At 43.8% G+C, this 17054-nt stretch overlaps 1 protein-coding gene across 23 annotated transcripts in view; it reads left to right on the top strand.

The window, feature by feature from the left end:
• Syne1 (spectrin repeat containing nuclear envelope protein 1) overlaps positions 1 to 17054 on the top strand; it is a 471855-nt gene that overhangs the window by 249552 nt on the left and 205249 nt on the right. For all 23 annotated transcript variants that reach the window (XM_057763198.1, XM_057763205.1, XM_057763207.1 and 20 more), the window contains 10 exons: positions 648 to 820; positions 2205 to 2358; positions 4396 to 4539; positions 6625 to 6789; positions 10168 to 10485; positions 11627 to 11782; positions 11938 to 12108; positions 12989 to 13315; positions 16049 to 16201; positions 16575 to 16742. In XM_057763198.1, coding sequence (XP_057619181.1) covers positions 648 to 820; positions 2205 to 2358; positions 4396 to 4539; positions 6625 to 6789; positions 10168 to 10485; positions 11627 to 11782; positions 11938 to 12108; positions 12989 to 13315; positions 16049 to 16201; positions 16575 to 16742 — 1929 coding nt within the window. The remainder of the gene's footprint in view (positions 1 to 647; positions 821 to 2204; positions 2359 to 4395; positions 4540 to 6624; positions 6790 to 10167; positions 10486 to 11626; positions 11783 to 11937; positions 12109 to 12988; positions 13316 to 16048; positions 16202 to 16574; positions 16743 to 17054) is intronic.

Genomic DNA, 17054 nt, shown 5'->3' on the forward strand with positions numbered 1-17054 from the left:
TCTTGACACAGCATGCGCGGGATCACCAGAGGCTCAGCTGAGGGTGTAAGACATAGGTTAGAAGTGACCAGAAGTTTTGCACTTTGACATATATTACCAGTTTTGCAAGTCTGACTTTAAATTTCCTGTTAGAAGGAACAGGACCTATGGAAACCTTGATCCCTGTTCCTTGTTTCCATGGAGAGGTTACACTAGAAGGACATGAGCTTTTTTATGTCTCAGAACTTGAAGGGGCCAGGGCTACACAGTGCCCCTGTTAAACCAAGACAATGAGATGTGGAAGGAAGGGATTAAACAGAGAAGACTCAAAACCAGCAGGTGCCGGAGCCTGGCTACTGGCAGCTGCCTCAGGCATCTTCCCACAGGTGCCCGATGACAGGCTCACATGCCACACTGTCGTCTTCAGAGTCTGAACCAGGGGGAGCCAAGAATATCAACACACACTGGGCAGTAGCGGCACACTTAGTTTCAGCACCCAGGAGGCAGAGGTGGGTGGATCTTTGTGAATTCGAGGCCAGCCTGGTCTACAGAGCTAGTTCCAGAGAAAGTTCTAGAACAGCCAGCACTACACAGAAAAATAAAACAAAACAAAAAACAAACAAAAAACAACCTATAAATACAAAGGCTTCTGCATCTGTTCCCGGCAGGCACTGTTGTCGGTCAAACAGGAGAAGGAGATTCAGATGAAGATGACCGTGACCCGGGGGGAGTACGTTCTGCAGAGCACCTCTCCAGAAGGCAGCACGGCTGTGCAGCAGCAGCTGCAGGCTCTGAAGGAGATGTGGGAGTCCCTCTTGTCGGCAGCCATTCGCTGTAAGAGGTGAGGGAAGCTGTGGTCAGTGCCCTGGAGCCATGATGGAAGGATGACGGAATGCTTCAGGAGAGGCTGCTTTCCTTCCCTTTCCCGCTTTCTTTCCTCCCTTCCGTCGTAATTACTACTTCCTATTTCCCTTCTTTTCCTACAGGCCTTTCTCCCTCCCTTCCATCCTCCTCTCTCCCCTTCTTACTGGCTTCCTCTCCTCCCCTCCTCCTATTAAGAGCTCTAAAGGACAAGAGAATCTAGAGGGTATGGCCTTGCATTTGGTTGACCTGAAATATTGTACCTACATTTTAACATAACTAAAATGTGTATCTTTTTCTACCTGATTGATGATTAAAAAATCAAAGAATAATAAATATTTCATGAAGAGGGAATATTTTTTTTTTTTTGCCTTCACAGAATATTGTATGTTTCCTGTGTTGTTCTTCCTTCCTTATCACCAAGGAAGGAGGGAATATTTTGATTAAAGCCAAGTCATTCACTTGGGAGGACTCCTAAGGAGACACTCAGGGAGGATTGACAAGGAAAGGAATGTCACCAGACCAGTCCTGCAGGGCACAGCTGGGACTTCCTTGGCTGGGTGACACTGGGTGCTGTTTTAGTGCCTCCAAGTTATCCCATGGGGCAGAACGTGGAGATACTGGTGCAGAAGCAAACAGGACACAGGAGAGAGTTGAGGGCTGTCTATTAGGGGCTGGCAATTCCTTGGCACTCACTGTCCTCAGAGCACAGCATGGACCGGAGTGTCCCCAGCCAGCAGCAGCCCTCTGCAGTGGGAAATCTGAGGATACCTGTGAGAGGCCGCTGATGGTGGCTGCCAAGGCCAATAGCAGCAGGAAAATTAGTCTCAATAATCCACAGCATTAAATGTGTACAATGAGTGAAGGAAGGATTTATCCGCCAGGAATATATTATGTTTTATTATTTAGACCACTTCAGCAAATATGGCCCTATTTTCCATTGTGGTTTTCTGATTTTTAAACTTCATGCAAAAATGGGTCACCATGCTTATGTCCTTCCTTCTGGTTGTCACTCCTCTCTGTCACTCTTACTCTGGATGACCTGATAGGTTGACCTGCTGGAGTAAGTGTGGGCTCTCTCTGTGGTCAGAGTTCTGCTCTGACTTGACCTGGAGATCCTACTCTGGGTGGCCTTCAGTTTCTCCCAGGGCCTGGTGTCCCCTTGACCCTCTAGAGGTCATGTTTAGCCCACTTTGGATTTAAACGCACCCTGCTCTCTGAAGTTGGGTTTGGTAAACCCAGGCCAGCTGTCTATCCCGGGCCTCTCCACCCTCTCTCTGCTGGCTGGACGGGACCGAATGCACACGACAGACATCAGACCCGTAAAGATAGTCAGATGGGGTACTGACATTTCCCCCTTTCAGTCAGCTGGAAGGAGCGCTCTCTAAGTGGACAAGTTACCAGGACGACGTACGGCAGTTCTCCAGCTGGATGGACGGTGTGGAAGGCAGCCTGAACGAGTCGGAGAGACAGCACACAGAGCTGCGGGAGAAAGTGACTGCTCTCGGGAAGGCCAAGGTTCGAGATGGTGTATACACTCTGCGTTCTGTCGTAAACTCCAGGCAACAGTGGTCACCTGGGCACCAGGGATGCACACACAGGGGAATGATATTTGAAGCTTGCGTTGTAATTTCTAATATCGTCTTGAAGTAGAATTTTGTTTTTAGTTATTTTACTCAGGAGTCAAGATTTTCTTTTCTAGATAATCACATAGACCCATGTTTTATGACACAGATGATTTAGAGAGTTGTCACTTCTTAATGTCAGAAGTGCACGTTTTCTTTTTGTTGCATTCTTTTGTATTACCACTGCCTTTTGCTTTTTTGTTTTTCTTTCCTAACTGCTCTCTCACCCTCAATGCTGGATATTAAACCCAAGGCCTTATACATGTTGGGCAAACACTGAACCAGAGAGCTAAACCATAGACCCTATATTTCTACTTGTGGACAATTTTGATCAACATCATATGGTTCTAATGCTATATGAGAAAGTCTTAAAATATGTAAAGAGTTTAAATAAAAAACTCTTTCATTAACTGGGTGAGTGGCACATGCCTTTAATCCCAGTCCTGGGAAGGCAGAGGCAGGAGGACCTCTGTGAGTTTGAGGCCAGCCTGGTTTACAGAGCGAGTTCCAGGTCAGCCAGGGAGACACAGTAAAACCCTGTCTCCACAAAACAAAAAACAAACAAACAAACAAAGAAAAATCCTCTTTCATTGAAGCAATCTTCAGACATAACATACTGGAGCCTTTTGCTGGATTCCTCCCTCCAGGGCGAATTCATTGGAATATCAGGTCTTGAACTGAATTTACTATATTCTGCGTGGAAATCCTTCACACTCCATTTTTTCTGCTTATTTGTATCATCTCTTAAGTAACAGCTTAAGTTGGCCACCTCCTCACCCCAGAATCCATCTTTCTCATTCCCATAGCATCAAGCATCACCACTAGTTACTGCTGATCCATCTGTTTCTCCTGAACTCTAAGGCTAAGTCTCACCTTGTTTCTTGTTGATCAATTGGCTGCTGTATTCGTGTAAAGGTGAACAACTCCCTTCCCTGAGAGCCCCCTCATTGCTTCCGCATTGCTTACATCATAGCAGTGAGCTCTCTGGGGTATTTGTAAGATTGCAAGCAAAGGTGGCATTCTGCCAGGGATGTGTATACTCACTAATATGCATTTAAGTAAGAGTTACAACTGGGAGATATCCCAAAGCTATACTGTGAGGTGTGAGACACTGATTTGGAAAGGGTTAGCATAGATTGTTTGGAGTCAGGGCAGAGGGACAAGAAAGGCATTTCTGAAACAGGAGACAGGCTGACTATGCCCTAAAGGATTGAGCACAAAGAATAGTCTGGAGGGATTGAAGACAGTCTATCACGTCCAAAGGTTCAGGAAGGAGAGGTCCTGGTGCACTATGGGATGAAAATTGCTGGAGCAGAGATAACAGTGAAGGGTGCTAGGGATGACCTGGGAGAGGGCACAGGCACCTCCTCCTGCACTGTGTGCAGCCTCCAGTAGACTCCACATCCAGGCCTACCACCTAATCTTCCACTTTACTTCTGTCTGAGGGCCTCCTGCTAAAATCCAATTGAAAGTTAAGAGAGGCCTGGAGTAGGTGAGAGAGCAGATGACTCCTTCCTATGTTCTAGATTGGCTATTTGAGAGAGATGAGGTGAGGTGGGTGGGAGTAGCATTTCCTTTAAAAAAAAAAGGCTGGGGGAGAAATCTGGATAAGACAGAAAGATAAAAGACAGTGAAAATCAGGAGGCCATTTCTAGATATAAGAAATTTGAAATATTCAAGCAGAAATATAAAGTAGATAATTGGGAAATGGTGTCTCAGAGTCATTCTGGACCAGATATGAAATACACATAGAAACATTTTATACATAGTTTTCACACACACACACACACACACACACCTGTATAATTAAAGTAAGTGGATTGAGAGCTAAAGGTCCTATGCCACACTAATACCCCTTAATTTTTGCAAGAACATTATTGTACCTGTCCATGAGCAATTCATTTTAACTTTTTATCCTTTTGTTCTCTAGCTGCTAAATGAAGAAGTCTTGAGTCACAGCAGCCTGCTGGAGACCATTGAAGTCAAGAGGGCAGGCATGACCGAGCATTATGTCACCCAGTTAGAACTGCAGGATCTGCAGGAGCGACACCAAGCCATCAAAGAGCGGGCCAAGGTATGGCTATCCCGAGTCCCATGGACTCACCCAGGTGAGAGAGGGCCAAGGTATGGCTATCCCGAGTCCCGTGGATTCACCCAGGTGAGAGAGGGCCAAGGTATGGCTATCCCGAGTCCCGTGGACTCACCCAGGTGAGAGAAGGCCAAGGTATGGCTATCCCGAGTCCCGTGGACTCACCCAGGTGAGAGAGGGCCAAGGTATGGCTATCCCGAGTCCCGTGGACTCACCCAGGTGAGAGAAGGCCAAGGTATGGCTATCCCGAGTCCCGTGGACTCACCCAGGTGAGAGAGGGCCAAGGTATGGCTATCCCGAGTCCCGTGGACTCACCCAGGTAGGAGAGTGGAGAACTGGGACCACTTAAACACTCAATGCTTTCCAAGACCAACAACCTTGTGGAAACAGTGTGAAACAAACTGAATCTTAGCATTTTAAAAATATCACTAGCAAAATTAAACAACACTTTGAATATTTTTAATACCTGAAAGTTAATGTAGAAAAAAATAATTCTCAACAAAAAACCCAACTAGAAATGTAATATTGTCACAAAAAATTTCAGAGAGCGTCCGCATTGAAAAATCCTAAATTCTTTTTCTTTTTGTTTTGTTTTTCGAGACAGGGTTTTTCTGTAGTCTTGTAGACCAGGCTGGCCTTGAACTAAGAGAGATCCTCCTGCTTCTGCCTCCCGAGTGCTGGGATTAAAGGCGTGCGCCACCACCGCCTAGCAAAAAATCCTAAATTCTATGTGACGTTTGGCTATGGAAATTTTATAAAATATAAAACAATTGTTTGGAATCTCCAGTTCAGTGCCCCATTCCAGACCCTGCCATCAGCCGCCGAGCAGCCTCTTCCCTGGAGCTGCCCTCTTCAAACTCCACCCGTGAGAAAACCCTCCAAAAGTCAGCCCCTCCTCGGGGTTGCTCAAGACCACGCCTATAGGCTCCTTAAGACCTGGTAGCTCAAGGCTAGCCTAGTCTACAAGAGCTAGTTCCAGGATGGACTCCAAACCTACCAAGAAACTCTGTCTTGAAAAACCAAAAAGCAAACCAAAAATTAAAAAAAGACCTGGTAGCCCTAACTGCCATGTGAGACCTCTCCCACCCTCCTGAGGGTCACCCAGGAGTGCTTTGCTCAGATTAAACCCAGCTTTATTAATTCGGTTTGATTGGCTTATTACCCCAGTGGTGGTAGAGTCCCAGTAACCAACAGAAACCTGGTAGCATTCACTGGTTGTCACCTAGGCTTCCCAAGGACAATGGTGACACCTTACAGGAGCACATTCTCCGTTATTAGACAAAGTCCAGGAAAATAAGCCCTCCAACTCCTAACTCTCACTCCAGGCCAGGCTCTAAAGCTACAGAGAAACCCTGTCTTGAAAAACCAAAAAAAAAAAGAAAAAAAAAGAAATAATGTAACTGTTTCGGTTTTCACTGCTGATTGAATTTTTAAGAAAAGTAAAGTCCCTTCATTTGTGGCGTGACCATTAACTTGTCATTGAAAATTTACAGACCAGGTGGTTATTTCACAGTGATCTTCGAGATCTTTCCAGACTTAAGTATTTGTTTTTATATTTTGCTATTCTTTTCCTTCGAGAGAAATACGATTTTTTTTCCTTTTTCTTGTTCATTTTTATTGGTTCTTTGAGAATTTCATACAATATATTTTGAATGTATTTACCTTCAATTAACCTCATTCCCTGTCAGCCCTCAACTGTATCCTCTTTCTGTATGGGGAATTTAAAGATTTTTTTTAAAAGGGAAATTACTCATTTTTCTAATGAGCTTATAATTAGGCTGTTCTAAAATTTCAAGCATGTAGCTGACAAGATGTTTCGGCAAGCAAAAGCTCTTGTCACCAAACCTGACAACTTGAGTTTGAGCCAGATCCCTACACTGGAAGGAGAGAGTTGAATCCCAAAACTTATCCTCTGACCCCCACAGGCATTAAACACATGCACAAACACACACACACACACACACACACACACACACACACACACACACGTTAAAGAAAATGTAACTCCAAAAATGAATTCTGCATTCAGTGATATGTTTCTTTCTTAACTATTTTAAATACTGATCACAGGAAGCAGTAACGAAATTAGAAAAGCTGGTTCGCCTTCACCAGGAGTATCAGAGAGACCTAAAGACGTTTGAAAATTGGCTGGGGCAAGAACAAGAGAAGCTTGACCGATGTTCGGCCCTTGAAGGTGACAGCCACACTCATGAGACAGCATTGCGGGATCTCCAGGTAATTCTATCAGAAATCCAAGAATCCCTTTCTATGAAAATGGAATTATAATTTCAAACAATGGGAAGTGGGTGTGACCGTGGCTCCAACAGAGAGCTGATATACGTTCAGTTAAGGGAAGGCTTGGTCTGGAACGTTCAAGTTCCCATCACCTGTTAGGCAATTTAAACCAACAAAACCAGCTCTTGGAGGACTCATTAGGCTACCAGGGTGGCTACTGAGCTAGTACATGGTGTTGGCTGGCAAAACACCTACCTGTTGCTCTCAAAAGGACGTTTCAGATGAAGGATAAAACAGCGAGCACCAAAGAAATATTTCTGAGTGAAACTGATAGCTCAGTCTGTAGCTACTTGGCTTCAATCAAAACCTCCAGCACCCTGGAGGGTGTGGGACTTGGCTGAGAATTCAAGAAGAAGAAATCAGTGTAGCTGGGGGTGTGTGGATCCTCTGGACACTGCAGATAGGGTGGGCACAGTGGTCAACAGCCCTCAACCTTGTTCACTCCTCCAGTTAGTTACTCAACACCGAACACAGAGCAAACACTTCACAAGCAACAGCACGTGGCGGTGGCTTGGGCATTAATTGCATACACTTAGTGAGGAAAGCAAACCCATGAGTACATTGTTGTAAATGATGGGGTAAAGACAGTAATAGATTAATGCAAGGGAACTTATGGTAGCTCTGAAACTTAATCATTCATCACTGCAGGGTTAGGCAGAGTCAGGGAGGTCTCCAGGAGAAGGCTTCTAGGAGCACAGAATAAAGAACTGGAAAAGACTGAGAAGACCACCCCCATGTCCACTGGGGAGTGTTCTAGAACTTCTTAGCATGCTGTGGACCCCAAATGGAGTTGGTTCAAGACTCGCAAGCTGTCCCTACAGCTAGGACGAGGTAGGAGAAGCCTCTCATGGTTTTCCCTGATATGTGCAACTCCCGTGACCTTCTGCTGAGTCCCAAGAAGGGTTGTGTAATACCAAGCAAACAGGTTGGGGTAAGGAAACTTGGACTCTACTTCTCCGTGCAACCTGGTACCAGGCAACTTCAGACAAGAAAGAAACTTTCTCACTCAGTTTCCTCAACACAACTGTGAAGATTAAATGAGAAGAAACTATCTTACTTAAAGATAATAAATACTAGATAACAAATAGTAGAAGTTATACAAGTTACAGTCTCATCTGCACTGCCTTATAATATTAAGTGTTCTGATCTCTGAGATCTTACAGGCCTGGCTGTGAGTCAGTGCATATATGTAGACATGCATGTACATATGCATACTATCATTGTTTGAGGCAGGGTTCTGGTATACAGCCCAGTCTAGCCTTGAGCTCAGGATATTCCTATCTTAGTCTCCTGAATGCCGAGACTACCGGCAGCCTTCCTGATACCCAACAGCTGTTGCTATTCACTTGCGAGCAGCTGACTTTGTGTCCTCAAATAGCTCTCTTCTCACTACACGCCAGACACCCTGCGAAGCAAATGATGACCTCTGTAAGCGGCTGTGCATGAACTGAACCAGCAAGCTCCTGCCTACGTGCTTCTCTTGTTTTGGCTAGAAGTGTATGAAGTCAGATTAGCACGGCTCAGACTCTAGGCCCTTGCCACCCATGTGTTTCTTCTACATCGTCTGACTTAAGTCTCCACAAACGCTGAAGAGGAAAAAGGAAACGGAAGTGGAGCACTGTAACTCCCTGCTACTTGGCTACAAGACAGGGCTGCTCCAGAATCCCTATGTTCTCCCACCCATGGCCAGTGGTGTGGAGTCTGTTGCGAGGCAACATCAAGCACAAGACAGCCTCTCTGACGCCACATAGTGAGATTAAGTAAAAAGTAAGAAAACCATACTTTACTGTTAAATTCATAAAGCAAATAAAGACTAGAAGTTAGGAGAGCCACAATCTTATAGACCATAGGGCACCAATTACTTTATATAAACTAATTCAAGTCATAGAACATATATTCATACTTAAATATCAAGCTATGCTTCTCTTTGGCATAAATACTTCAAATATTCGGATAGATGAGAATTTATTTAGTAGAATGATGACATAATAGATAAAACTATTTTTATAAAACTTGGAAGAGGAGATAAATTGAGATTAATAAATTAGAGAAGGTATCAGTTAACTATAGCACATGGCCACAATGTCTGTGCTTTAAGGAAGTTCTATTGGCACACAGCCACATTTGTTGGCCCTGTCTATGGCTGGGTAGGTACTGCACCAGCAGAGTCACACAATTGTAGCACAGTCCAAAGTCCTGCAAAACCTAAGGCATTGATTTCCAGGCCCCTTTGCAGAAAAAATATGCAAACAAATTAAGGAGAATTTATACAACATCACCTTGAAAAAGAATGAAAGAATTTTCAAAGAAAGCCTCCATGTTTGTGTGAGTGTTGTGCCAATTCTGACTACATGCATGGCTGCCTTTAATGTTCATGGTAGTGGTTTACATGGTTCTTTTTATTATAAATAATCATATCGTTCAACACGTGTTCATTTCTTATGACGAGAATTTAAAGTATATAATACCATTTTTGCCAGAATAGTTAAGGATGTGTTTCTATAAAAAAGCAATGTATGCTATTCAATATATGTTCACACTCATTTGTTTAGGGTGACTCTTTGGGGCTTATACTGTGGTTAAGAGAATATATTTGAATATAGGAGCACCTAGTAGGCTGGTATCATGATTCAGCCTCCCAGGTCTACATGCCTATAAAGGGGACTGGTCCAAATTTTCCGGGCCACCACATTCCCTAGAGCATAAACCTGGAAGAGGACTCCCACCCCTTGCCATGAAGAGGATCCACACTTCCTTTCTCAGCAGTCACTGTAGAATCCAGTTAATGCCAAAGCCACCAGCCCTGAATGCTGTGTAAGAAGATGCTGAGCTATAATAAGCCTGACTTCATGTTTTAAGCAATATCACTTTTGTCATGACTGCTTTTGCCTAAAGCTAAAAAAAAATCAAATTTCAAAAACTTAACTGGCAATCATTATTTTTTGTTTATTTTGGATTTTGTTTTTGTTTTTCAAAACAGGGTTTCTGTGTATAATAGCCCTGACTATCCTGGCACTCACTCTGTAGCCCAGGCTGGCCTCAAACTCAGAGATCTGCCTGCCTCTTCCTCATGAATGCTGGGATTAAAGGTGTGCCCCACCACTACCTGGTGGGTATTTGTATTTTAACTGGGAAATTTTCAAGCTCTTTTTCCAGACATAGGAAGGCAATGTTCACTGTTAGAGATGCAGGTATGCATTGTTTAGTAGTGCAGAATGAAATCACATGTGAATTGAGAGCTGGCCCAAGATGGTTTAGCTGAGATACATTGGCGTGAACTATCAGTGAGTCATGATGCCCATGCCCTTTTGCCTGCAGGAGCTTCAAGTGCGCTGTGCAGAGGGGCAGGCCCTGCTGAACTCGGTACTGCACACCCGGGAGGATGTGATTCCATCGGGCATCCCCCAGGCAGAAGACAGAGTGCTGGAGTCCGTCCGTCAGGACTGGCAGGTTTACCAGCACAGACTGGCCGAGACCCGGACGCAGTTCAACAGCGTGGTGAACAAACTGAGGCTGATGGAGCAGAAGTTTCAGCAAGTGGATGAATGGCTCAAGAGAATGGAAGAGAAAATCAGTGTCCAGAGCGATTGCCAGAGTAGCCGATCCACCAAGGAGATACAGTTGCTTCAGATGAAGGTGCAATCCCAGGAAATTCCCGAGCCTTGTCAAAGCAAATTGCCTTGCAGAGCTTGTAGTTTGTTTCATGGAAACACTTAGAAGTTGTCTGTCTGAGGTGAACGTTTTCCAAGATTCCACTATGCTGACCTAGAACATTTAAAATAAATGAAATGGTTCTCCTTGCAGCCATTACTTCTTAGGTTTATCTTGGACAGGCTATGGTTTGGCGCTGGGCCAGTGAGGTGGTTCAGCACGTAAAAGTGCTTGTTGCACAACCTCATTACCTGAATCTGGTCCCTAGCACCTATACGGGAAGGTCAGAACCACCTTAATGTTGTCCTCTGTCCTACACACACACACACACACATACACACACACACACAAGTGCACACACATTAGTCACTAAATGTTAACATGAAAACTTTATAATAGTTTTGTGAAACTATTATATTTATTTTCCATGTCTGTTGATTTCCATTATAGAAATACAGAAGCAGCAATCTTTTACAATTATGATATAAAATAAATCTAATACAGTTCTATAAGTTAGTAATTCATAACTAGCTTCTTTCTAATTTTTATATAAATTCCTTGCACACAGTCAAAACAATTTATAGGCCTTGGTAATTTGTTCTCGTTATTCATTTTAGTATTTTAAGACTGGTTAAACTGCAAGGGAAGATGTGAGACACTCTTTAAAAAGGCATTTGCACCAAAGAATAATGTGGATAGGAAGGTGAATAGTGAAACATGCCCCCGCCTATGCTGAAGCCCGCATGGGCAGTCCGTTTATATTGGGTTTCATGGTCTGAGTTGATGGGGATAACTGACCACGCCTCTTCCTCAAGCATCAGGTTCCACCAAGATATGAACTCAGATCGCTGGATTCATAGTCCAGAGCACTAACCACTACACCACAGGAGCTGGTGTTTAAAGGAAGGTGCTGAGAGCTATAGATACACAACCGTTATCACATTGCTGTGACATAGTTTTTCACAAAGATTATATTTGACACATTTTCAGAATTGTAACTCAGAATAAACACATTCATAAACACGTGTGCAAATCATGTTCCCTTCAGACGGCACATACAGCGTCTGTCCGATTTGAGACTGTCCAGGACTGAGCTCCCCTTCCTCTGGTTCTGATGTCATTGCAGAAGTGGCATGAAGACCTCTCAGCACACAGAGACGAAGTTGAGGAGGTGGGAAGCAGAGCACAGGAGATCCTGGAGGAGAGCCACGCGAGCAGCAGGATGGGCAGCCAGGCCACCCAGCTGACCTCCCGCTACCAGGCCCTGCTGCTCCAAGTGTTGGTGAGCTGCCCCGCTCCCCTGACATTTACAAGAGACAGCTGGCATCATGAGCCTACGCGGTCTTCACCGGCTCCTACTGAAGATGTCTGATGGTCCACAGCGGCCCTGGCCCTGGGGTTTCCATCCGTGGTTCAGTCTTCTCTTTGCTTTCACAGGAGCAAATAAAATTCTTAGAAGAGGAAATCCAGAGCCTGGAGGAAACCGAATCATCCCTCAGTTGCTATGCAGAATGGTATGGCTCCACTCATAAAAACTTCAAGAATGTGGCCACCAAGATAGATAAAGTCGATGAAGTAATGATGGGGAAGAAGTTGAAGACATTGGAGGTAGGCCGACATCCTCCTGTCTCCAACCTCCCCTCATCCCCTCATGATCCTCTTCCACTGGGTAGATCTAGAAGCATGGTCTATTCCTGACTCCAAGCTGCTAATGGTCCTCAACTCATCATTTTAATCCAAATATGGTTATACTTGCTTTAAGACCAAAGCTGATTCCACCCATGTGTGAGGCATAGTCTCATGGAATGGCCCATGGGCAAATGTCCGCCATGTCTTAAGTTGACAAATCCTGATGGTTAGATCTTAAATTCATATCTAGGTGCATTAGCAGACTAGTAAACAAAATTTTGGGAGATGAAAGTTTGCTGAGGATAAAAGATACATCATATTCCTCTTTAAGTCTCTGACTTGAAAATGGTATATTGATCAAGATTTAAATCCTATATTGAATTAAAGAAAGGAACTTCAGATTACTTGATAGGTCCAACCTAGAAAAAAAAAAAACTTCAAAACTTATTTTAAGGGACTACAGAATGATTCCAAATGGAATCTGAAAATCTTTATTTGAAAAAAAATAATATCCACACTGCATTTTCTCTGTGCTCTCTGGTTTTATATCAACACAAGCTAAAGTCATCTGAGATGAGGGAATCTCAATGGAGAAAATAGCCTGTAGGCAAGCCTATAAGGCATTTTCTCAATTAGTGATCAATGGGGTAGAGCCAAGCCCATTTTGGGTGGTGCCATTCCTGGGCTGGTGGTCCAGGGTTTATGTTACAGTAGGCTGAGCATCAATTGCCGCTTCCTGGTTTCTGCCCTCCCTACTTTCGGTGATGAACTGTTACACAGAACCGAGTGAAATAAACCCTTACCTCTTCAAGTTGCTTTTGGTCATTCCACAGCAATAGTAAGCCACTTTCTTTCTCAGATTTTATTAAAAGACATGGAGAAGGGCCACAGTTTGCTGAAATCAGCTCGAGAGAAAGGGGAGAGGGCCATGAAGTTCCTGGAGGAAAATGAGGCTGAGGAACTGAGGAAGGAGATCCATGGCCACATGGAACAGCTGAAGGACCTGACTGGCACTGTGCGGAAGGAGCACATGAGTTTGGAGAAGGGCCTTCACCTGGCCAAAGAGTTCTCAGATAAGTGCAAAGTGCTGACCCGATGGATGGCAGAATACCAGGAAATCCTGCACACACCCGAAGAACCCAAAATGGAACTGTATGAGAAGAAGGCGCAGCTATCCAAATACAAGGTAGTCCCTTGCGACCTACTAACACATGTGTGTGGGCATCAGGCAAGGACTGAATGGGAGAGAGTCTATTCCAAAAGTCTTCACCCACACAGGTGCTGAAGGGTACCCCTTTTTATATCCTCTTTGCTGCTGGTTTATGCAGCTATAGTGTTGTAATAAGGCCGCTTGTTCATTTCGGCCGTTCGGCAGCTCAGACCCGAAATAATCACACAGAAACTGTACTATTTAAGTCACTGCTTGGCCCATTAGCTCTAGCTTCTTATTGACTAGATCTTACATATTAATTTAACACATCTTTTACTAGAGATACTATCTTACTAGATACCATCTCTTACTAGAGATTACTATCTGTGTATCACCACGAGGCTGTGGATTACCTGGTAAAGTTTCTAGTATCTGTCTCCAATAGGGCTACATGGCTTCTCCCCACTATAGTTGGCAAAATATACAACTTTGGCATGATTTTTCCTATTAGGGGCTAACATTCAAAAGTTAATATAATCAATCAATATACCTTTGTGATACAGCTATATGAATCTTCTCAAGAGTGTTCAACTCCCAATCGAGGGCCTCGTGTAGCTAAAAAGCCCACCACAAACTCATCAGCTTAAAAATCTTTTTTTTTTTTGCATGGCCAACTTTTAATCCACAAGTTTGTAAATTTAGTCATTGTACATGCACACAAAGATTTAGTTACATGAAAGTTAAGACTTTTTTATAGTGATGAATAGGAAATAATAATCAACTAACAATGATGGATACTTTGTGAACCACTTAGTAAAGTGTTCTCCTGTTATTAGCTATCACACTGTAGAATATTTCATGATATAAAAAATGTTTACACTGCTGGGGATGGAGCTTGCTTAGTGTAGATGAGACCCTGGCATCCATTCCCAGGGCTACATTAGACAAGGTGTGGATAATGCACGTCTGTGATCACATCCCTGGGGAGATGGAGACAGAAGAATCAGAAATCAAATGCACAGCAAATTTTAAGGCAACCAGGATATACAAGACCGTACCTCAAGTAAAGTTAATGTTCATCAGCTTAAAAATCTTATGAGATACTTTTGCAAGTTTTTTCCCTGTAGCTTGACTGCATGATTCTCAAATGTGACTTTGGTCACTGATATCACATCTATCCCAATATAGTCACTTCGGTTCTTTCCTTGGTTCCCCAGTCCTAGAATCTGACTCATAGGAAATTGATAATGAGATAGCATGGTTTAAAGACAATGACTTCTAACTGACTAATTAGAAGGAATGTTATATGATTTTTTTCTTTTCTTTTTTTTTTCTTTTGGCTCTTTGAGGGTTCACTATCCGGCTCCCAAATAAATCCCACATGGAGGCTTATTCTTAGTGATGGCTTTACCTTGGTTTGTTTCATGTCAGCTTCTCTTAACTTACCCGCAACTACCTTTTGCCCCTGGGCTTTTTCCTTTTCTTCTGTGTATCTTACTTTCACACTTACTCTGTGACTGGTTGTGTGGCTGGGTGTCTGGTTCCAGATGTCGTCCTCTCCTTGTTTTCTCATTCCTCCTTCTCATCCTCGTTTCTCCTATGTATACGCTCTGCCTGCCAGCCCTGCCAATTCTCGCTCATGCCTCACTATTGGCTGTTTAGCTCTTTATTAGACCATCAGGTGTTTTAGACAGGCACAGTAACACAGCTTCACAGAGTTAGACAAATGCAGCATAAACAAAATCAACACACCCTAAGATAATGTTCTACAACAGGTAAACACCAGGGAATTTAGTTTCTAGAGGATCAGTAGTACATTTTAGAGATACAGAGGAGATAGAAACAGGTAGAGAAAGTTAGAAATTTCACCTGCTCAGACTTTCAAAATGATCACCAAAAAGTTCCCTTCCACTAACATGTGATGTTTTGTCACAGATGCCTTAAACATTTCTGCCCACTGGTCTTAACTAAAGATCAAGATAGAAAGATATATATATATATAGATATATAGATATATATGAGTGTATACACACATATACATATACATATGTGTGTGTAGGTGTGTGTGTGTGTGTCAAATTAAGGACTCAGTACCTTGACAAAGTTGTAGGCCATCGGGGTTTCCTAAATGGCCCTTAAGGATTTAGCAACAGTCTTTAGGGATGACAGTATGCAGGCTCACCCCAACTGCTTCTCCAGAAGCTACTGGCATTTCTAGCTACGATGCTGTACCTGGCCTCCCCTCCAGGCCTGGCAGCTTGACACTGAAGATGTACTCATGAGACTCCCCTCCTCTCCTCCCCCAATTCAGACTGATTTCCTAGCATAGTTAAGTATGTTCTGAACCTGTCTCTGCAATGGCTGGTGTTGTCTACCTAGGTCCAACTCTAACTCAAGCTGCAACAGACGTCATGCTCTCTGAACTGAAAGACGGTCCCTTTTGTTGGCATTTATCGCTGTAGAAAGTAATGAAGTGGGGGACAGAAATAAGAGCTGTGTTCAATTTCGCTAAATGACAGGTTTTCTGTTTTTCTCCTCCATGCAAGGCCATTACATGTGCTTTTCCCCCCTCTGTATAATAATGTAAAATAGCACAAGCTGTGGCAAAGCATTCTCTTTTTAATGCTTTGTACTTCATTGAGCCAATAAATATTTGCCAGATCCTTCTCTGAGGTAGGTGGTGTCATGGCTTCCACAGGCACCTGTGTATTTTCTCCTTGTTCACCCCAATGAGGTGGCTGCTTTTCCTTTTTGTCTCTGTGACTCAAGTCACTACAACAAATGGTGCTGTCCCATGAGCCATCTGTGAACTCGGTGCGAGAGAAAGGCGAGGCGCTTCTGGAACTGGTACAGGATCAGACGCTAAAGGACAAGATACAGAAACTTCAAAGTGACTTCCAGGACCTCTGCAGCACAGGAAAGGTGAGGAGGGGGTGGCACTGAGCATGCTGACTGCCCAGGAGGTGACAAAGCCTGCTTCTGTCCTCTCTACTATAGACTTTTGAGGACTGGCATCGGCCAGAGGCACTTTAATAGCATGAGAGCTGATTTTCCCATTCCTGATGGTTTTCTAAGTAATTCACTTCCTATTAGATGCTGGGGATGGAGCCCATGCCCTTGACTGCACCATCCATACACTCTACACTTAAGCTGCCTCCTAGCCCCATCCTGGTGGATTTCTGACACAATCCAGTTTGCCTAGCTTCCGAGTTACCCTAGACATTTTAAAATATAACACAATTCTGAGTAGGTCTTAGGCTCAAAAGTCAACTCTGACACATGCCTGGTTTTACAGGAACACGTCCTCAATCTGGAAGCTAAAGTCCGAGATCACGAAGACTACAACAGTGAACTCCAAGAGGTAGAAAAGTGGCTGCTGCAGATGTCCAGCCGCCTGGTGGCACCCGACCTTCTGGAGGCCAGCAGCCTGGAGACCATTACCCAGCAGCTTGCCCATCACAAGGTACAGCTACTCTCACCACACGGGGCTTTGACAGCCTCGACACTGTGTATGTGTCTGCATGTGTCAGTGCATATGTGCATGTGTATATGCATGTGGGTACACACGTGTGCATATGCATGTGTGAACATGTGTGTCTTCAAGTGCAGCTCTGAATTATGACTGTGCTTCAAGAACCTCATGTGAGCCTCACGTGCAGCTGACAATTTAGAGCCACTGAACTTGATCCTTGGGAGAGTAAAGATTACTCAGCTCTTAGCACTCGGCTTCTGAACACATTGCATGTTGTTGAGCTCATAGATTTTTTATTTTTGT

This window comes from Chionomys nivalis, chromosome 2 (assembly GCF_950005125.1).
Source record: "Chionomys nivalis chromosome 2, mChiNiv1.1, whole genome shotgun sequence".
In the NCBI taxonomy this organism is placed as follows: Eukaryota; Metazoa; Chordata; class Mammalia; order Rodentia; family Cricetidae; genus Chionomys; species Chionomys nivalis.